General features: G+C 60.7%; 1 protein-coding gene across 1 annotated transcript in view; it reads right to left on the reverse strand.

Annotated features, from left to right (window-relative positions):
* Nucleotides 1–6178: 6178 nt before the first annotated feature.
* The window catches only part of SLC9A3 (solute carrier family 9 member A3), a 44078-nt gene continuing 28861 nt past the window's right edge, over nt 6179–21395 (reverse strand). Inside the window, exons 2-16 of the mRNA XM_063086815.1 lie at nt 20037–20339; nt 16751–16911; nt 14462–14540; nt 13779–13956; nt 12846–13066; nt 12026–12228; nt 11434–11523; nt 11277–11347; nt 9632–9761; nt 8487–8602; nt 7714–7843; nt 7267–7443; nt 7112–7184; nt 6636–6749; nt 6179–6432 (exon numbers count right to left, since the gene is read on the reverse strand). Coding sequence (XP_062942885.1) covers nt 6179–6432; nt 6636–6749; nt 7112–7184; nt 7267–7443; nt 7714–7843; nt 8487–8602; nt 9632–9761; nt 11277–11347; nt 11434–11523; nt 12026–12228; nt 12846–13066; nt 13779–13956; nt 14462–14540; nt 16751–16911; nt 20037–20339 — 2300 coding nt within the window. The remainder of the gene's footprint in view (nt 6433–6635; nt 6750–7111; nt 7185–7266; nt 7444–7713; nt 7844–8486; nt 8603–9631; nt 9762–11276; nt 11348–11433; nt 11524–12025; nt 12229–12845; nt 13067–13778; nt 13957–14461; nt 14541–16750; nt 16912–20036; nt 20340–21395) is intronic.

Below are 21395 nucleotides of genomic sequence, written 5' to 3' on the forward strand. Positions count from 1 at the left end.
CTTATTGCCATTTATAAAAATGCATTTATTCTCCCACTGAGAGAGAATTTTTGTTCCAAGTTACTTCTGGGGTGAATGTCCACAGTGAATACTGTCCTGCTTTGCTTAACAACGGGATGTGTTTTGAGAAGTGTGTTGTTAGGTGAGTGCATTGTCGCGTGAACATCACAGCGTGCACCCACAGCCTGGATGGGAGAGACTGCAGCTCCAACTGCTGTCGTTTCACAGCACGTGGCTGTATTCAGACGATGACGGTTTATTCCCATGGCATGAGTTGTCCTTACAGGGCTTTTGCTCTGATTATCATGGTCACCATAGGGCCCCACAGTCACTGGTTATGCCCACTGCAGGGACATCTGCAGTGATGGTGGCTGAGCATTTGGCTGTCTGGCTTCCAGAGGCCAAGCTGAAGGTGGACATCAGCACATTCCTGAACAGCGATTATGCGTGATTCAGGAGGCAGGACATTGGCCAGGAGCTGCTGAAAGGCATGGGGGGACACTGGCGGAGGGCCACGTGCCAGTGGGTGGGTGGTGGGTGTCCATCCTGACAGTGGGGGTGGGGGCCATCTCCTGGCCACTCAGTAGAGGACGCCTGTGTGAAGGCATGGGTGGGCCAGGTCCCAGTGAGGGGCAGCAGGCATCCCGTTGCAGGCCGGTGCTGCTTCCTGCCTGGGAGCATCTGGCTGCCGTGGACTTACCAGTAGGCAGGCGCCTGCTGCAGCCAGTCCCAGAAGCCATTCGCGCCTGCCACTCTGCATCTCAGGCATGTCCTCCATGAAATACCTTTCACCACTCGGATGAAAGACCATCTTTCAAGTTAGGAAAGTTCCTTGATTCTCTGTTTTATTCATTGGAGCTCCAGAGCATGAGGAGAGGGGCTCCCGGGTCAGGGCGTTGACCTGATAAGGCTGCGTGCGGTGCTTCCCACCTGTGGCTGTCAGGGCCACCTGGTCCATCTGGCTCCTCACCTGGGCATGCTGTCCGTGTCCCTTCCACATGTCTCAGCTGCTGTAATGAGCACACCCCAAAACACGGAGCCCCCATCCAGAGGAGCTGGTGGGTGACACCCCGTCTACATGGGGGCTTCCAGCTGCTCCACATCACTCTTCAGCCCACGAGAGAAAGGGTGGCATCCCAGGCATCTGCGTGGGGCACCTCAGCCAGGGGTGCCCACAGGCAGACTGGAGACGGCCAGGGGAAGCCACCGCATACCCAGGAGAGACCTGGGCGAGGCCTGGGAGTCCTCCTGACACAGGAGAGGAGGCGGGTGCGCAGGGAGCCAACTTGGCTCGCCCCCTTCCTCCTTGTGATGAGCTGGATTGTGTCTTCCTGAAAAGGGATGTTATGGTCTTAACCCCAGCACCTCAGAATGCAGCTTTGTTTGGAGACAGGATCAATGCAGATGCAATCAGTCGGGTTGAGAGGAAGTCATGCTGGAGCAGGGAGAAGACAGAAGGCGCCACGTGGAGACGGAGAGTAAGCGAAAGAGGCCAGGGGCTCCCCAGTTTCCGAGGGACGCGGCCCTGCTGGCACCTCCACCTCAGACTTCTGGCCCCCAGACCCTGAGACAGTGAGCTTCTGTTTTAAGCTGCCCCGTTTGTGTTGTTAGCAGACTCCAGTGCACTCATTAGTATCAACTTCGAAATGGCTGTCAGCGTAGACTCATCAGCAGTCCCTGTGGATGCTACTTTGATGGCAATTTTCTTTTTATAATAGACATTTAGAAGTTTTAACTATTAAATAAAAAATGTGTCTCTGTGACTCTTAGACCTCATATCTGACCTGTTGGAGACAGTTGTCTGGGCCAGAGGCAGGTGGCTCCACCTGGGGGGGCGTTGGGGGGATCCACCTGGAGGGGGCACCACAGGGTTGGGATTAGGGGGTTGGTGTTCACCTGGGGATCTACCTGTGGGGTGGGCTCCACCTGCAGGGGGCCGGGTTCACCAGGACTCCAGGGCAGGCACACAGCTCTCAGGTCCACCTATCTCTCTGCCTCCCCCATCAGCCTTATCTCCACCCTGCAGAGACCCTCCTTGGCCACCCAGGCTCTGGACACCACTGTCCCTGCCCATGTCTCTTTTCAGCCCTGGGCCCACGCACTTTGGTGTCTCAGGCCTCTCATCCTCCTGCTCCGGCCCACATGGGTCTGAATCCCAGCCCACGGCCCCAGTCAGCTACCCCCCGCCACCCCGGGGCCTCTCTGACCCGTTTCCCATCTGAGTGACGACTGATGTGTGGGAGTGCCTGGGTTGTATCCGGCATCAGGGGTTGTTCCACAGCTGTGTGTCCACCGACTTCCTCACACCAGCTAGAAAGGGCAGCACTTACCCACATACGCACACGCCTGTGTCAGTGTCAGTGTTCACGTGGAACAGTGTCTGCACACAGGAGGCTGCTTCATGAACTCTCCTGGCTTGCTTTCTCGTGTAAAAACAGTTTGCACCCAGATGCCTTGACACGCTTTTAATAGAATTGGTCAAGCAGTCGTGGAGGGTTTTAGTGATGGGGCCCTCCCTACCCAGACACTGCCCATGACACATCTGGAGGGCATTTTAAGGCACATCATTTTGTGATTAGAATTACACAAAGTTTGAGATTGCATTCACAAAATTAACATACAGTTTTCACACTCATGACAAAATACATATCCTAGTTTTGTTGAAATTCTTCCATTAAATTTCCTTTCACAATAGATCAGTAGTACACAGTACATTGAACACTGTAACAAAATTATTTTCAAGAAAATACAGAAGTCAACAATAGTGATTTTCTAAATTTGTGTATTTCATAGTCTACCCACAAAGTAGGCCAAAATTCAGTATTAAATAAATATTTTTTCCTAATAAAATTTTTTACAACAGTTTTTCTAGGAAACACATTCATAAGACTTTGTTTACATTCTGTTCTACAGTAGTGACGGGGACAGTGAAGACTCTTGTCTATGAAATGTGTCACAGTACCGGGTTCGTAACACTGTCAGCAGATGGAACGTACTGTGTGAAGTGTGGGTTTCTGTGAGTGAGGTTTCCTCATTGGGAACTTTGGTTCCACTGTGGTTGTGCTTTGCCTGTAGGGTCCACATAGACACAGAAAATCTGCCTGCCCACCACAGAAGACACTGGGACTGAAGACCACCACTCTAGGAGATAGTGTCAAAGGGACGCGTCACGTGGCCACTGTCTTTTATTCTCTGCTGACTTTGGTATCCCTGGGTGTCCAGTGTGCGGTGACCGGGAACGGCCTGCAGTGGGGAATCAGATCCAGGGTCCAGTGGTCCAGGCGAGTTGTTAAGGCAGTCGGCAGTGCTGCAGCCACTGGACAGTTCCGTTCTGTTCTGCTCCCAGGCACAGGGCAGGCACTTGGAAGGCAGCGTTAGGCTCCTCTGGCCACTGGGAGGCTTCGCTGCAGTGAGGATGGGACCGACTGCGGTGCTCTCAGAGCTCCCTTATGCCTGGGGAGGTGAGACCACCATGCCAGAACCCAGCCTGCTTGGGATGAACCTGAAGGGTGGTCGTGGCTGTGGCTCAGCAGCTTGGGCTGGCCTTGGCCTTGTCCAGTGGGATCACTAATTGGGCAGTTCCTAGCATGGCAATGGCTGGATCTTGTGCTTAGAGTTGGTTGAAGTGGTTGCAGGATGTGGAGCACAACTACTGAGAACCACCCGGCAGTGCACTTGAGCCGTAATGGCCGAGCTGATGACCCAAACAGCGTGCGAAGGGCTCCCCCTCAGGGCAAAGCGCTTGCGCTTCTCCAGGAGAGAAGCCCCAGGCGGGCTTGTGCTGTGAAGAAACTGCTGACTCCTGTTGTTTCACATGTTTTTCTCAACAGCAAAGCTTTGAACAAGGAACTGTGGACTTTTCCAGCAGGGGCTCCATGTGCAATATTAAAAGAGTACATACTGCTGATAACTCCTCCTTACCTATGACTGCTTTGAGAACATAAACTGTCACTTGATCTAAGACACATGAATAGTTTAATTTTCCTGAGCAAGTTGCTGAGAGTCTGCTTTGTTTTTAGAAAAGCATCTAGTAGTGTCCTAGGTCTACTGTCCCTTTAATCCCATACTCTGTCCTCAAACAAAACCCTACAGTGCAGGTGGAATTTCAGGAGTGTAGGAACCACAGGCTGACCCTCCAAGACTCGATGTCTGAGGAACAGACACTGGCAGATGACAGCAAGCTCAGAGGCCCCTTCCTGGGTCACAGCAGCGGAAGACTTCACCCCAGAACAGCCTGGACAGTGGTCTTGCTGCAAGGGACTGGGGGCTCTGTCCAAGGCCTTATCCCTGAGACCTTGGAGGGGGTGCGAGGGGATGGGAAGGGGCCTGTACTACAGCATCCCAGGGGTCTCAACCAAGTCCTCTTTGGAGGGCTTGAGCCCAGGTGTGTTGTGAGCCACCTCCATGTTCTCTGAGCTCTTCCCTAGTTGAGTGCGGCTAGAGTGACCATCTGGTCACCATCCATGTAAGGGCTGGCCATGATACTAAACCAGAGTTGCCTGTGAGGCCCTGCAGAGCTCGCTACCCCCAACCCAGCCTGGGCCTCCACGGAGACCTCAGTGTCAGGTGGGACAGTTCAGGCCAGTGACCTGTTCAGTGGGGACAGGACAGTGCCTGGCATCCAGAGGCTACCACCCCAAGACCCAGGCATATGCAGAGCTGGAATTGGGAGGGAAACAGGACAAATGCTAGATTCTAGGAGTTTAAACACATAATGACAAACATAAGGTGTTCCTGCAGTTGTTGCTACAGTCCACATAGTGACCAGGTGGCCAAGTGGACAGGAAGATGTCACACAAGGCCTTGGATGCCCACCTTCCCAACCACTGGGCCTGCAAGCGCACCGAGGAAGGGGGTCTCTTAGCTCTGCTGGCTCCAGGACGCTTGGGAACCGGGCTTGCCTCGACTTCCCTGGAGGTGAGGGGGGCCAGTGGGAGCCTGGGCCTGGAATCTTGGGCATCTCACGGGGCAAATCTCATCTTGTTTGGGGCTCAGTGTCCCTGGCAGTGATGAGAGGATGGACACAAGCTGCAACCACTCAAACACGGAGCCGGGCGCCTGGCCGTCCTGTCCCTGAGTCAGGGTTGACAGTGGAAATACTAACGCGAAAGTGCCGGCCCAGTTCAAAACAAGGACAAGCGGACAGCAGGACCCGCGGCACAGCACCCCTCAGGCCACGGGAAGCGGGGGACGCCGGGGCGGGTCCTGGAGCGGGGAGACACCCCCGGGGCGGGTCCTGGAGCGGGGGTCCCCCGGGCGGGCGGGGCGGCGCGGTCACAGCGGCGTCTCCTCCTGCTCCAGCGCGTGCGGAGGCGCGTGGCACGAGGGCGGCAGAGACGCGAGCTTGAGCAGCGCGGGGCGGCGACGCGCGCGGGGTCGCTGGAACGAGCGCCGGCTGTGCACGCGGCGCGCCGCCGCCGACCGCGCGTGCGCACTCGGCAGTCCCCGGCGCTCGGGCCCCGCCCCCGGCGCGGGCTCGCGGTCGGGCGGGGCGGCGGCGGCGGGCAGGGTCTGGCGCGAGGACGAGCGTCCGGTCAGCGGCGTGTCGGAGCCCGTGTCACCTGCGGGAGAACAGGGCGTGAGCGGCGGGGTCCGCGCTCGCGGCCTTCTGCAGCTGCAGATCTCCTTGCGCTCGGTTGGCTGTTCCGAGGGTCCTCCCCGAGGGCCCCCGCCCCGTCCTCCGAGGGCCTGGCCGGGAGCGGGGTCGTGGCCGCGGCGGGGAGGCCCCTCACCCCCACCCGCCTGCCTGGGCCGCCCGTCCGGGCACAGGGCACCTGGGATTCAAGGGTGAGAACAGAGGAGGGCGGGAGGGAGGGGACAAGGGACGCGGCCCCGAGGCAGGAGCAGGGACGGGCAGAGGCGCCCACAGCGGCAGGGAGAAGGCGGCGCCCGGCACGGAGAGGCCCTGCCCGGCCCGCGGCTCCTCAGCTGGCGGATAAACGCCCCTCGGGCTCGGTGGAAACGACGCGACACCCGCGGGGCGCGGGCGCCACATCCACGGCCGAGCGCCGGCCGGAGCGGACCGCGGTGACACGAGCCACCTGAAAGCAACGCTCATGAGACGTGACCGGCCCTCCTCGGGGGTTGCGGTGGGGACGCTCTGGAGGGTCGCGGAGCCCAGGCCGGCGACCTGCGGGAGGAGCTGCGGAGAGAGCGGCGTTAGGCGGCGGCCCGGGCATTACATGTGCGTGGAGTCGCGGGGCCCGGGCTGGGGCGGCTCCTCGGGGCCCGCGGGCAGCGGCACGGAGTCCGCCGACGAGCTGCTGAGGCGGAAGGGCGCCAGGCGGCGGAGGTGGCCGGGAGAGTGGGGGATCTGCACGCGGGCCCGCTGCGAGGGCACCACGGCCTCCCCGGGACACAGCCAGGGCGGCGCCCGGGCCAGGATGCTCGGGGTGGGGTCCTCGTCCGGAGAAAAGACAGGGTTGTCAATCCCTAGGAGAAAGGACAGGGCCGGTCAGAGCGGCGGGGGAGGGCGGCGGGGGCGCTGCTGCCCTCCGGCACCTGGCGCTGTGGCTGCCACCTGCGGGGTCGCCCGGAAGGTCGGGGTCACGTGCCTGTCAGGTCAGAGGCCCCCCACCCACGCGCAGCAGGCGACTCCCCCCACCCTGCCGAGGGTCACCGTCCCCACCGCTCACCCGTGGGGGAGTCCGACGCTGTGTCCTTGGTGACGTTTGCCAGGAACTCGATCCCGCCACTGGTCTCCTCGGCGTCGTAGTTCGGGGCTTCCTCGGGGTCTGAAAGTTCTAAATCTGGTTTTGGGGGATACCAAGGGAAACAGGCTGGCTCCAACGCCCCCCACCTGCTCCAAGTGCACCCCGAGGGGCTGTCACTGTGGCCACCCTGACCCAGCAGCATCTGGGCAGCCCCGGGGACGGCCACGCGGGGGGCAGGCTGGCAGAGTGGCCCCGGGCAGCTCCTCAGCTCACTCAGCCATGCCTGGCGTTCTGTGATGGGTGGCGGGACCTTTGCTGGGAGGGGCAGCTCTCTTGTGGCCCAGTCATGGTGAGGACATGGGACAAGGGGCCATGGAGCGTCCCTGAGGCGCTGTCCGCCAGCACGAGGACAAGTGCGAGGGGAGGGTCCCCGGAGGACAGCCGCGCCCCCGCCGCACCTTTGTCGCCGAGGGGGAAGCTGTGCGCCAGGCTCTCCGTGGGCAGCTTCCCGTTGGGGATGCTGCTGTTCCTCTGGGGACAAGCAGAAGCCGCTTACACACGCGGACACGCGCCGCCCCGCCGCCACCTGCCACGCACCCGGCCGCAGCCTCACCCGCTTCTGGGCGCGCTCCCTCCTGTGCAGCTTGGCCGCCTTCTTGTTCTGGTTGATGCCCAGCTTGGCCGACTTGAAGGACTCCAGGCGCTTCCGCATGGTCCTGTGGAAGATCTCCTTGTCCTGCTTCTCGTCCTCGTTTGCAGCTAAACCGTGCCGACTGTACAGGTATTTATACTGGGGGGCAGAAGCCACAGGGGCAGTCATGGCGGGCGGGGACACGTGGGCCCCGGTCACCCGAACCTCACGTCCTCCATCCCCCATTCCGAGCTGAACACAGGAGAGGAGGCAGGAGGACGGGCTCTGGGTCGGCCCCTACTCCCCACTGTACCGGGAAGGGTGCCATGTGGACCCCCACCCATACTGTGCAAGGAAGGGTTCCGGGCAGACCCCCACCCCCAGTGGACAGGAGGGGCTCTGGGCGGGCCCCTGCCCTGCATGGCCCACCTCCTGCCGCGGCTTGTACAGGTACTGCTGCAGCGTGTGATGGGTGACCATGTCCTCGGTGTCGCGGATGCTCCGCCGCCTCTGCTCCAGGGACTGCATGTCCAGACACACTGCGCTGACGTTCTCCCTCCTGTGGGGAGACCACGCTGAGCCCATGGAAGCTGCTCAGTGGAGTCTCCAGCCCCCCACCCTCCTTCTGGTCGGCATCTGCCCTGGGCCTAGGCACCTGTACACCAGGACACCTGGACACCTGGCTGGTTCTTCTCCCCAGGCCTTCCTGGCCTCCTGTTTAAGGTTGTCCCCTTCTGGCCCCCTCCTGACCCGCCTCCTCTGAAGCCCTGGCTGTGAAACAGGGGATGGGGAGACCCGTGCCCACTGTCTCTCCCCAGCACCTGGACAGGAACTGGCCATAAGGTGTGGAGCCAGGGCCAGCATGGGCAGCAGGCTTGAAACCCAGGACCAGTGCAGGCATCCCGTGGCCGGGGCGGAGAGACCGGCCTGAGCCCCGACTGCTGCCTGCCCTCCCTCCATCCCTCCCTTCCATCTTGCTGCCTCATACAGGTGGATTCGTGCCCCTCCCTCACTCCATGCCTCCCCCTGGCATCCAGGGTGGGAGCCCCACTGGTCCTATTTATGACTCTCAGCTCCCCCAAGGGCCTGGAGAAAGTGCTGGTCAGGGAAGACCCCTGCCCATCTGTAGGCTCCCGGGTAGTGGTGAGAGACGCCTGGGAAGGGGCCTCCTCCGGGGAAACGGGGCAAACGTGGACGCGTACAGGAGGTAGGAGACAGAGGCCTCCACCATGGACGGCCGTGGTGTGCTGAAGTCCACGTTGACCATGTTGTCGGTGCTTGGGGAGCGGATGAAGGCCAGGGACCCACGGCGCTCCCCCTGCAAGGAGGAAACGACCTCTTCACCAGACGCAGAGTGGCCCCGAGGCCCCCGCCCACAGGGAAGGCACCGGTGGCCGGGCTAAGCATTTGGGGTGCGCAAGCCCCAGTGGAGACGGGAATTGTTTTTCTCTGAACGGACAGAAGTTTCCAGGCCTGCAACTGGCCCTCTGTGTGAAGGTCTGTGGGGTTTGCAAAGACTGCCTCCTCCCTCTGTGGAGCACAGACCCACTGCAGGACCCAGGGTGCCCGGCTCACCAGGCTCCACCACTCAGGGAAGGAGCTGTAAGCTGCTAGAGAGAAGTGGAGACCCAGCAGCTGGGCCACCAGCCAGCCTCCTTCCCCCTCCCTCAGGGCCCCATGAGACTCCCCTGGCTGGGCCACTGGGCCAGAGCTCCTTGGGGCAGGCCTGAGCAGGCGTCTGAGGCTGAGGACCACCTACCACAGTGGACCTACTCTGGACACTGCTGTGGCTACGGGGCCGGGTGGGGACGGCTTGGCCCTGTCAGTCTCAGAGACTTAGGGGCAGACCCATTTCCCTGGAAAAGGCAGGGGTACTGAGGACGCAGGACAGCCCTGCCCACAGTGTGTCCATGGACCAGGGAGATGTCCCCCTGCTCCCCTCTGTGTGCACATGTGTGTGCTGTGTGCATGTGCACTTGTGCCTGCGCGTGCTCCCAGCCTACTCCCCATCCTCTCCTATCTCAAGAGGAAAACACGGGAGCTCAGGGTCAGAGGGCCTGCCCAGCCCGCAGACCCGCCACCACCACACTGTGTCTGATGGAGTCATTGGGGCGCTGTGCCTCAGTTTCCCCAAGTGATAGGGAGTATAACCCATTCCCAGGTATCGGAGGACCAGTGAGCCTCCATCATCAGGAGCTGCCAGCACCGCCTCAGGGGTATGCTGGGGTGCAGGGCCCCCGCTGCCCCACCCGCCCACGCCCCAGACCACAGTGGCACCCACGTCCAATGTCCATGTCTTGCTTCCGCCCCCAGCCCCAACAAAGACAACAAGTGGACGTGCTGGTACCTCCGCCACATAGCTGATGGCGTCTTTCAGGTTCAGCTCATGGAAAACATTCAGAATCCGATCGCGAGACTTTTGAGCTGACCTTCTCATAAGGATTTTGCTGAGGAATTTCCTGTCGAAATTGGACCACCTGGGGAGACAAACAGACACATGTCAGCCCCGGGCGAGGCCTGGGTCCAGGGGGAAGTCGGTGGGGCGGGGTCCCCCCCCCCACGCAGAGATCAGGAGTCCCCCAGGAGCCGGCCACGACCTGCAGGAGCATCCCTTTCTCTCCCCTGAGTGTTACCTACTGTGACAGCCCTAAAGATGGGTGTTAAAATGAGAGAAACGACTTCACTGCACTGCTTCCTGCTGTCCCGCCACTCTGTGCTGTTTTCCTATTTAGTGGCCGTTGTCATTCGAATGTACATATAGCTGTCTAAACAGTTTCTCCAGTGACCCCTAATCCTCCAGAAGGTGCAGAGGACAGGGCCGGGGTCTCAGGACGCAGGGCTCTGGCTGCAGTGCGGAGGCACATTTTAACTGCACAGAAGGGAAGGCCGGGGAGGGCGAATCTCTGAGCGCTTAGACTTAGAGGGGACGAGCCGGCCAGAGCAGGTTTTCTTAGTCTAACAGTTAGTACGTTCACTGGGTATTCAGGTCAGAAGGGGCCGTGGGCTGGTCACACTTGAAGGGGAACTTCTGGGACACGGGGCAGAGGCTTCTGGAGATGGATGGAGCGGCCAGACCCGGCCCTCGGGTAGAGGACTGTGAGACCCCCTCGTGCGATCGCACCTGGGAGCGGACGCGGTTCCTTCTCTACCGAGTGCACCCAGCTGGTGGCCTCGCCCGCCCACTGAGCCGGGAAGCGCGATGACAGGTCACTTTGCTTGGGTTCATTCTCAGCCTCACCGAGGAGCTGAAGCTAACTTAGGCTGTGCGTTCTGAGACCCCCCAGGAGGCGGGTCTCTGAGCCCTTCAGGACAGAATCCCGAGAACCTGCGGTTCCACTTGGTGAGAATCACACGGCCGTGACTTCCTCATCGGACACAGACGGTCATTGCACAAGACAGGAGCGGGAGTTCTTAAGTGCCTTAGTTATTAGGTTACTATAATTTTAAATGTTAATTATAAACATTACTTATAATAAAATATAAATAGACTGCTTCAGTTTCACGGACAAAGTAATTTAAATGTTGACTGACACTACCACATCTTTGTCTGTTAACAATGTGGAGGAAATGATCTGTTTTCCCTGTTTCCAATTCCCGCATGCTTTAACAATGTAGAATTCATTGGGCTACATTAAAAGGGCGTCTCTGCTCCCAGGAAGCCCAGGGGGACACGACTGGCTCACTCAGTGCTCCCTGCCCACTGCTGGAGTTTACTTTTCTTTTCCACGTGCCAGCCCCTGTGGCCTGGCGTTGAAGACACAGGGGCCTTGACCCGGTGCCCCCCAAGTATCAGGACCAAGCCCGGAACCCAGAAAATTTAGCTGTTTTGAATGGAGGATTCCTCTAGAAGCTGGGCTGTGTGACATTCCCAGCACCTGCTGGTGGCCCTGTGCACACCCTGCAGCCCCACAGCCCAGGGGTCATTGGCTAAGGGGGGGAGCACAGCTGAGACAAGCATCCCACAGTTTCCCAGTTTCACTCCAGCCACGTACTTATCTCTGAGATAATTGTGTCCGATTTGTCCCGAGATGTCCTCAATGGCGGAGAGGATGTGGTCAAAAGCCTTTTGGAGGAGAGGAGGTCAGTGCCCTGGGGCAGCCAGCTCCTGACAACAGCCCGCGCCCGCCTGGCCCTGTACGCTGTGCCTACCCGGCCGTGCAGCTTCTCGTTGAGCCTGGGCTCCCGCTGCTCACTCCTCTTCACCTTCAGCCACTGCACCAGTGGCTTGATGGTCAGGCCCTACAAGGTAGGGTCTTTCTGACCCTGGCGGCCATGGCAGGACCCCATGCCCCACTGGGGCCCACGGAGCCCACGATGCAAAGGTCAGAACGTGCACCCCAAATCACCTACACCCACTGGGGTGGCCCCAGGGCCCCAAGTGGCCCTGCCTGCCAGCGGTCATGCCGACGCCCCAGCAGTTTGCTCCTTTTATTCGCTAAAAGCAGAGGCAAACTGGGGCACGTCCCGGCATGTCTGGCTGGTGCCAAGGACACGCCAACAGGGCTTTGTACACCAGCGACAGCAAGAGGGACATTTAGGACAAATCGTGCTATGTCCCCTGTGGGGCCACGTGAAAACCTACAAACTGTTCCTAGTTACTAAAATTGTAAAATTCAATTAGGGTCTGGAGCCTGGAAATCTTGTCCTAAAGCGCCAGGTGGCTCATGCCATGGCAGGCCGTGAGCGGGATCTGCACGGTGGGGCCACGTGGGCGTGGGGGTGGCACAGGTGCCGAGCGCACCTGGAAGATGACCGTGAAGAAGACGACAATGATGGTGGTGCTGACAAACAGGTTCTTCTCCTTGACCTTTTCCTGGTCCAGGAGCACCACAAGCGCATAGGCCACAGCCCCACGCAGGCCACCGTAGCACATGACCACCTGGTCGATGATCTCCAGCTGCACCATGCGGTACCGGTTCAGGATCCACGTCTGGAGGACGACGCCTGCAGAGCGGCCAGTGCTCAGCCCCCCCAGCCACAACCCGTCCTCCAGCCGTCCCCAGGATGGTGCGTGCTGGCCAGGTGCATGGTGCTGAGGGCTGGCACCCTCCTGAGCACGGTCTCCCCACACCATGTCCCTCAGTCTCATCCAGCTGGAATCCTTTCTCCAGCCTCTCAGGCCACAGGTCCCACACACGCCAGGACCTAATCAGCCCCCGCGGTCAAGGTGTCTCCACACCACACTCTGCACAGGCACATGTGGGCAGTTGGTGACAGGTGTCTAGCTTCCCAATGGCATTTTTCACAATCACAAGACCCCATGTGGGGGTTACAGGCAGCAGCAAGGCCAGGACCCACCCCAGGGCAGGGTGTTTCTTCCCAGAGCCCTCGAGTGGCTGCCTGCAGGACATTCCAGCTCCTGCCTTACTGACCCTTCCCTGGGTCACATCCAGAGTGAGTCGGAGGAAGCCAAGTGGGCTCCTTCTGGGTTCCGGAAACGTCCACCCTGGCCCTAGGCCCCACCATCTGGTGCCCTCCTCTGCCCTCCTGCAGCACCACCCCTCAGTCTTTCCTGGGGGACGTCCCTGGTCCTCATGGCCACAGCCCATGCCCCGCCTCACCGATGGCCCGGTACACGGAGATGAAGACCAGCGTGAGGAGCACGAAGGCTGTGTTCCACGTCCAGATGAGCGGGTCCACGGCTGAGATGCCCAGGAACATGAAGATGATGGTCTCAGCCCCACTGGCCAGCATCTTCATGGTGTAGCGCACTGTGGTGGCCGACTGCTCTGAGATGTTGGCTGTCACGTACTTCTGGCAGCAGATGCCGCAGAAGGTGATGCTGTAGGGTGGGGAGGGCACCTCAGGGTGGGGCCACAGGCAGGGTGGACCCAGGGGGCCAGCCCGAGGCCCCTGCCCATCCCTTGCTGGTCTCCTGGAGGCATGGTGGCCCTCTGCATCCCGAATGCACGTCCTCCCCACTGGCCCGCCCCTCGCCATGTGAACTCCGTGCCTCCTCCAGATCGGTGCCCCGAGCAGGGTCCGTTCTGCTGCCCAGCCCCCACCTGGGCCTAGTGCCCTGGTTGCAGGGGTCACATGCATCTCTCTCTGACACTCGCATGGTCTGAACCGCGAGTGGGCTGTGGGGCCAGTGGCGGCTGTCACAGGCTTGGCTGTCCTGTCTGGTGGTATGCTCGGGCAGCCCACTGCCTCCTGCCTTAGAGCACAGGCAGCGGCGGACAAGGACAGCTGACACAGGGTTTCTGGAAACATCTCTTGAGACCTTGCCCACGAGGCCCCTCCCCCATCTCTCAGAGCAGGCGCCGCAGCCAGCCCAGGGAACGTTCTGTGGAAATGCCAACTCCTTATTTAAAAATGGAATAAATCAAATTCTTCACCCACGATGAATTTCCACCCAGCTTGGGGAAGGGCCAAGTGGAGGTGGCTGGAAAATGCTCTGAAAAGTTGTGCTCCGCCGCTGCGGCAGCCCGCCTGCCCCGTCTGCTCGCCCTGGCACCCTGAGCAGCCCACGCCTGGGAGAGCAGGGGACTTACGCCAGGATGGCCGACAGGGACAGCATCTCGGACGTCAAGTAGGACAGGTAGGAGATGACAAAGACAAAGCCGGGCTCGATGATGCGCACGTGCTTGGTGAAGCGGGTCACCAGCGAGAGCAGGAAGGCGAAGACGATGCCCACCAGCGTGCCCCCCAGGCTCACCACGAAGAAGGACACTGCGGGACAGGACGTGGCTGCCGTGATGAATGGCCCTTTGTGGCCCGCAGCGTGGGCAGGGCTGGCCGGGGACCTCCCCCCTCTGGGGCACCACAACCTCAGGAAAGGAGAGGTCGATTCTCTGCTCTCTCAGAGCCAGACTGTGCGGGAAGCACGGGGAAAGGACAGTCCCATGGCCCCCAGGACCCCACCCCTCCATGGGAGCACCACCGCGACGAACAGCCTGGGGCTGGGACACTGTCTGCTGGCCTCATCCCTGCCCGGTGAGACGCACAGGCCCCACGGTCCACGTCCAATCATGTTTGTGAAGTGCTCTGTGTAGGGACTGTGTGCAGAAGGGCCCATCATGGCGACTCTGGGAGGAAACCCCTTGTCCTTTGTGGGACGTGGGTCCCAGGAGCGGCAGAGGCCCGACGATCATCCAAGTTCTAGAGTCGTTGCAGCCGCCTGTGTGCCCCTGGCAGACCCCTGCGGGTGGGCCGGGCAGGCCCTGCCAGCACATACCTATGCCTTTCACACAATCCACGCCAGTCACGTTGTCACTGCCCAGTGTCACAAAGGATTCAAATACGTTGTACAGCACCTGAACAGACAGAGAGACAAGCCAGACACCCGGTCAGACCTCCACCCATTGCGGCCCGGGCCTCACTGGACTTGGTCCGAGTGTGGAGCCTGTGGCCGCTGAAGACTGGTGGAAGGAGAATCACTACAGGGCAATAGTGACGGACAGGACGACGCCAAAGATGAGCCAGCAGGGGGATACATGAGACGAGAACATTCTGGAAGGGGCTAGAAGCTTCAGGAGCAAAGCTGGCCTCCTCCTACCCTTAGCAAAACAGGGGCAACCACAAAAGTATAACCTGCCATGTTTTCATGCTCAACGTCATTTACCAAGACATACCAGAGTGTCACTTTCAGTGACTTTGCCACCATGTGGCCTCTAGATTGTGAGATCGCACCCTTGCAGTCTTTGCGTGTTGATGTTTCAACCTTATCTCATCAAGATGTTGAGATAAAAAGCCCAGAAACCTTCTCCCGCACCAGGGTGTGTGGAGACGGCCATGTTTTCTGAGTCTGGCTCTTGCCGAGCGGGGCCTGCGAGGGGCTTCCTGGGTAGCTCAGCTCCCTCGTGGGAAACCCGCCTCTGTGCTCGCGGATCTGGGCAAGGGGAGAGGGGATGCCCAAAAGGCTGGGCGTGTGCAGCGCTTATAAAGGGCATGCACAGCGGTCTTCAGTTCACAGGTGGGGTGTCACGGTCACTGAGTCCTGGCAGGGCCCTCAGCGGGGCCGTGCATCCTTATGAAACGTGCTTGGGAGGAGACGGGACCTCGCACAGGAAACCACTACGCAGGAGCTGTCGCTGTGCTCCTGATTAAGCCTCAAATGAACCCTCAAGTCCCTCTGAGCACATCCTGTCTGCTACATAATGGAAGGGATCTGGTGCAGCATGTCCTTGGGGTTTTTCACTCTCCTAAACCCTAAAGGAACACAAGAAACTGGAGAATTTCTTAGGGAAGCCGTAGGTCATTCCAGGGGAGGAGAAAACCAGCCATGGGCTCTTTGGGCGGCTGTGTCCTGCTGTGTCTGCAGAGTCCTGGGGGATGGAGACGGAGGGAAGGGCCGGGCCTGGCCCAGAGCCCGCACCCCTGTGATTGTCACTAAGGGGACTGTGCGGGTCCACCAAGTGATCTAATTACCCATGTCCACGAGGAGTGAGCCCCAGTTTGGGGACGGGTTTTGAAACTTGACCTGGCCACTGTGAAGTGGCAATAGCATTCCCACATCTCGTGAAACTTCCATTCACTTTATGTGGAGCGGATGTGGACTCGGGGCCTCTGCACCCGCCCACGGGACCGGATGAGCTCCCAGGACACCGCCTCCCACAGAAAACCCACAGCATCGGCGGGAGCTCCGGGCACCGCTCAACTTTCCTCCCTTAACTCCAGCCATGGGCTGCACTGTGCCCTGCAAAATTCACGTGTTGACGTCCTAACCCTGGGACCTCAGAACATGACCGTGCTTGGGGACAGGGCCTTTGAAGAGGTGAGGAAGGGAAAGGCCCTACTCTGCTGTGACTGGTGTCCTAAGAAGAGGACACGAGGACATGGACGTGCACAGAGGGACGACAGTGCAAGGACACAGGAAGAAGATGCTCACCGCGCACCCTGGAGGGGCCTCAAGAGGAACCAGCCCTGACCTTGGACATGCGCCTCCAGGGCTGTGAAGGGACAGCGGTCTGTGTTTGAGGCGTCCCGTCTGTGGGTCTTTGTTACGGCAGCCCCTATGAGATTTTGTTGCTTGCTTATTTGTCTACTTTTTAGGAAATCAGGGGTGGTGGCACCAAGTGTTGGTCCAGAATTAAAGACCCCTGTCCTAGGAAAGGGGAACACGGGATTTCAACAGTGACAGCAACAGCCCTGGAGGTGCAAAGTAGGCAGGTCTAAGAATTGTGCTAGGAAGGAGGAAAGAAGTCTAATGAAACCGCCATCCCCAGTTGGGGCCGGGGACAGACGTGGGGACACCACTGGAGAGGAGCTTGAGCAGGGACCGCCAGACGCACGAGGCCCTCAGCCTGCAGCGGGTCTGAAGGCCGCTGTGCTAACTGATGCGGGGTCTCCTAAGTAGCCGTGGCAAGGCCATGATGGGAAGGCCACTTGTGGGCAACAGACTCCTCTCTCTGTGTTCCGGCCCCAGGGACACGGGCGGTGCCCCGGGGCCCTGTGGTTTTGCCGCACGGTGGCTGCATGTCCGCTCTGCAGCCCGCCTCGGGAGACCTGCCCCTCGCCCACTCACCACAGTGACAGCATCATTCAGCAGCGACTCTCCGAAGACGATGATGAACAGGACTTCGTTGACATGGACCTCCTCAAACACGGCCAGCACGGCCACCGGGTCCACGGCAGCGATCAGACTGCCAAACAGGAGGAAGTCCAGCAGCCCGACCTGCAGTTCGCCTGCAGGACAACGGGACATGGGGAGGCCGCTGGGCCCTGCAGGACCTGGTGCTGGCGCTGCCCAGGGGAAGGAGGAGTGCTGGGGCTGGGTGGCAGGGAAGGCCCCGAGGCATCACCCAGGACCCAGAGAGGAGCGAGGCCAGGCCCGCGCCCCCAGGGGAGAGCCCTCGCTGTTCCAGCTGGGCTTGCCTGTGCGGGGCCTGGGTCCGAGTGCCTGCTTCCCTCCCCTGGCCCCCACAGCCATTCAAGGAAGGGTGGTCTTGCCCAAGGGGGGCCTGTCCTGTCTGGCCAGCCCACCCTCCACAGGCAGATGAGGGGCCCAGCCCTGCACAGCACAGCCTGAAGAGAGCCAGAGCCCCTCCCCGGGGGTCTCAGCCCAGCGTCCACCTGCCCTCGTGTGTGGCTGCAGATGGCTTATGTGTGCAGGGCGAGGGGCCTCCTCCTGGGGGGCTCCTGGGAAGTGATGTCCCACCAGACTCGGAGGAGGAGGGGTGAGGCAGGCCTTGCAGGAGCAGGACAGGCCAGCGGGGGCTGCTGGCCAAGAAGGGGCTGAGATGGGCAAGGGCGCACGGCGTGTGGTGAGTGGGGTGGGCAGTGCGGGGGGCCTGAAAAGACACAGGTCAGCTTGTAGACCCCGCTCCCGGCTGCGCCCTCCCTCCTGCCCTGCTTGGTGGCCTCCTGGGCCCCTTGCTCCTTTTTGTCCTTCCCAGTGGTTCACATTCACCCCAGGTTTCACACTTGGAGCAGGCCGTATGCAGAGCCTGCCATTTCCCTGCAACGGCCTCTGTAGACCTTCAGGGACAGCGTGTGATTACATGTGTTCACATGTGCTCACATGTGCTTACACGCACGGGCCCCTGTGGGGCCCCGTCCTCCCTGCTCTTAGCTCCTGGAGGCTCAGAGGACAGGGGGAGGGGGGCTTCCTGCTGCCTTCCTGGCTATGAGGAGAGCATTGAGCCCTGTCCCCAGCCCAGGGTACCCAAGTAGACCCTAGAAGCCCAGGAGACAGCTGTGACCTCGAGACGACCCCCAGGGGCTGGGGCTCCTGCTCTAAGTCCTGGGCTGGGGCAGAACCTGCCCGCTGTCCAGGGCCACAGCTCATGGAGGTTTGTGCCTGCAGCAGTGAATGGTCCCCTGGGAGAGGGCAGGGGACCGTGGGAGGGGATAGTCATCTCTGCAGGACTCGGCCCGAGTTTCCTGGGAGCTGCTAATCCTTGCAGCCCCGAGCCAGCTCACCGCAGCTGAAGCAGCCGCGGACGCTGTGAGTGCCAGCTTCTGATGCATTAAAGGTTCCATTTGGAGTGGGACCCTCACACCAGGCCTTCCGTCCCCAAACCGCCTCACAGTGGAAGTCATGCAAGCTCTGCCAGGGCTTCTGGACGCAGTCCCCTTCGAGGTCAGTCTTTAAACGCTGTGGTCCATTGCCTCTCACTGGACCTGGCAGACCTGGTGGTACATTCCGGAAATCAGTGGACTCTGAGCAGCAAGGGCAGCCTTGAAGCGTCCTGGGTCTGCTGAACTCGAACTTGCAGGCAGCGGCCTTTCTCGCCTCTGTCTGGACAGTCCATCGCCGACCCTGCCAGTGAGTCTAGTGGACCGACATGGGGCTCACGGCTGCCAGGCTGCGTGTTCTGGCCTCTCTCCACCTCGGAGACCTGTGGCTTCACCCACCTGCGGGCCTGTGCTACCCAGACACCTGCCTGGATGACTGCTGCCTGCCTGCGGCCTGGCCAGGCTGACCCTCTTTGGTGGGGTGAGCCCAGCCCCATCGGGCTCTCGGGACAAGACAGGCTTGCTGGCAATGGCGTGCTCTGCTGCGTGACCTCAGCTGATGGCCTGCCTTGACCCCTGGGTTTCAGGGCTGAGCCAGGCCTCAGTGTCTCTGTCCCTGGGGGAGTGGCCCCACCTTGCGTTTGACAGACGCAGTGCTGCTAAAGGACGCATAAGGCAGTTGGAGGACTGAGTCTGTCGGAACCCAGCCAGCTGTGCCCTGAGATCTGTGGAGGCCAGCACCATCTCGGACCGGGGCCAGGTGGGGCGGCTGTAAGGATGCTCTCAGCTCCACTGTGCAGGCCTGCGGCCACCATGCTGCAGAACATGCCGGATTTTGGAAGGAGCTGCTGCTGCCAGCCAGATCGGTTCTCAGCTTCTCCATGCCACCCTCAGAGCAACACAGGGACATCCACGGCAGGAACTCACAGGTGTTAGGGGCAGCTGGGGGATGGTGAGTGTGACCTTTGAGGAGCCGTATCATCGTGGGCATGTCCCATGATGTGACATCACCGATGCAACTAGTGACACCCACGTGCAAGCAGGCGCCTGAGCTGTGGTCCATGCTCTGCGTGGTGGCCAGGAGCTTGCCCCTGGTGGGTTTCTCTGGGGAGGGCCTGGTGGTTGGTGCGTGTTGGCAGGGGCTCGCGAGATCAAAGTCCTGAGGGGATTCCTCCAATCAGGGGCCCTCCTTCTCGATGCTTCTCCTTGGTCACTAGGAGGTCAAGGTCGAGATTCATGTAGTGGGGGCCATGCAATGCTCTCCTTTGAGCCCGATGGAAAATTGTGGTTTGGGGTCCATTCCAGTGAGTAGCATTGGGGGCTGCGCAGCGCTGGGCACATCTGTGTGAGGCATCGGGCAAGCTACCAGCCACAATCAGACTGGTCTAGCTCCCAGGGGCAGAGTGTGCCCGAAGTGCTGTAGCTGTGCAGGCAGCAGCGGCATGAGATGTGGTGGAAGAGAAGCCCAAACACATGGGTGTCACTGGAATGTGTTTGGCTTTGCGATCGTGGAGCTCTGGTGCCAGGATCCTCCTCTCCGTCCGTCCGGGGACCTTGGTGGCTGACCCCACCTCCCACACGCCCCACCCACCAGCCAACCTGGTGGGAAGGGAATCCAGCCCCAACAGGACACGTGTTCGGCCTGGGCTGCCTGTCCAGATGCTCAGGGACTGGCTACTTATGATCTAACCCTTGCTTCGAACGTGCAGGGGGTGTTTAAGTGGGCCCCCCAGTGAGTTTCTCACCACCCCAACACTCACCCCGCTTCAGTCTGTGTCCTGCACCCTGACCTTTGTCACACGGGCCGGTCCACAGCCCACTGCAGAGCCCGCAGGGGCAGAGCGTGCACTTACCCATCAGGCCACTGAGGAAGACGCCGTAGAGGGACAGGCCGGTGGTGGCCGCGTTCCATACGGTGCCGATGACGGCATACAGCAGGATGGTGCCCAGGTTGCCGAAGAAGAGCCGGTTGGGCATGAAGTAGCCGGCATCCAGCACGATGGGCGGCAGTAGGTAGAAGAAGAAGACGGTGGGCGTGAGCGTGAAGGAGGCGATGTGGTCAGCTGCCCAGACGATGCCGCCCAGCACCAGGCCCAGGACGATGAGCAGCGCGCTCTCGGGGACCACGCTGGTGACCTTGTGGGACAGGTGGAAGACTGCAGGGGAGGGGGAGAGTCAGCGGGGCCTGGACCCACAGGGCAGGGGAGAGAGGGCTGATGGGCCGGGACCCTCCCTGTAAGGCCCCCATAGGACAAGGGGACAGGGTCCTCATCCCGGGTCTCCAGGGGCACCTGTAAAGCCCCTCCCTGCCCATTTGCGAGGCTGCCCACAGTGGAAGGTGGGCGATAACACATGGACTGGGAGAACTCCTCGGGAAACCGAGTTACTCTCCCTATGGCTGGCACAGGCTGACAGTGCCCAGGCTGAGCACTGAACAGACGGGACTAAATCTGGGCTCTGCCACTGACCTGGGGTCTCCGCATCCACACCAGTCGGTGCTTCCCTCCAGCCCCCACCGTGTGCCCCAGGAGGCCCAGGGAGTGCAACCAGACCCTTCCATGAGCCCTTGGGAACTGCAGGAGAAACTGCCCGGCCAGCACCCGGGTGCGGGTTGGTGTCCTAGGTGCCTCTCCCCCACCACAAGCCCTCCTGCTTAGTCGGCTCCAGGGGGCCCAGCGCTGGGGCTTCAGCTGTCCCCCCACTTTTCCACAGGGAGCCCTGAGGGCTGGAGAGGAAGGGGTGCATGGGCGGCAGGTACAGCTCCTGCAACAGAATCGGGGACAGGGAGGCTGCACCGTGGCTGACTGACAGAGGCCCAAGCAGGGTGGACAGTCGACCCATGCCCCTACCTGGCCAGCCCCCCCATGTCTGACGCATCTGGAAGCCACACGCTCTCCATCCCCCAATGCCACGTCTGGTGACTGTCCCTGAGGTGTCTGGAGCTTGCCTCATTTTCATACCCTCTGGAGGGACCCCCAGGGCGGCTGTCTGGCCCCCAACCCCCTCTCCTCGGATCACAGCATCTCCTGAGGCAAGGGTCTCCCCCTGTCCCCAAGAGGAACTAGCTCGATTCCCCACACTGGAGCCTGCAGAGTGGACAGCAAGGCCTCAGGGGTCTCCTCAGCCCCAGCCAGCCCATCCTCCGCCTGCTGGGATCTTCAAGGCAGAGGCTCAGCCCTGCGCCGCTGGCACAGGTGCAGGCACGGACCTCT

The sequence above is a fragment of the Cynocephalus volans genome, chromosome 2 (assembly GCF_027409185.1).
Source record: "Cynocephalus volans isolate mCynVol1 chromosome 2, mCynVol1.pri, whole genome shotgun sequence".
Classification (NCBI taxonomy): Eukaryota; Metazoa; Chordata; class Mammalia; order Dermoptera; family Cynocephalidae; genus Cynocephalus; species Cynocephalus volans.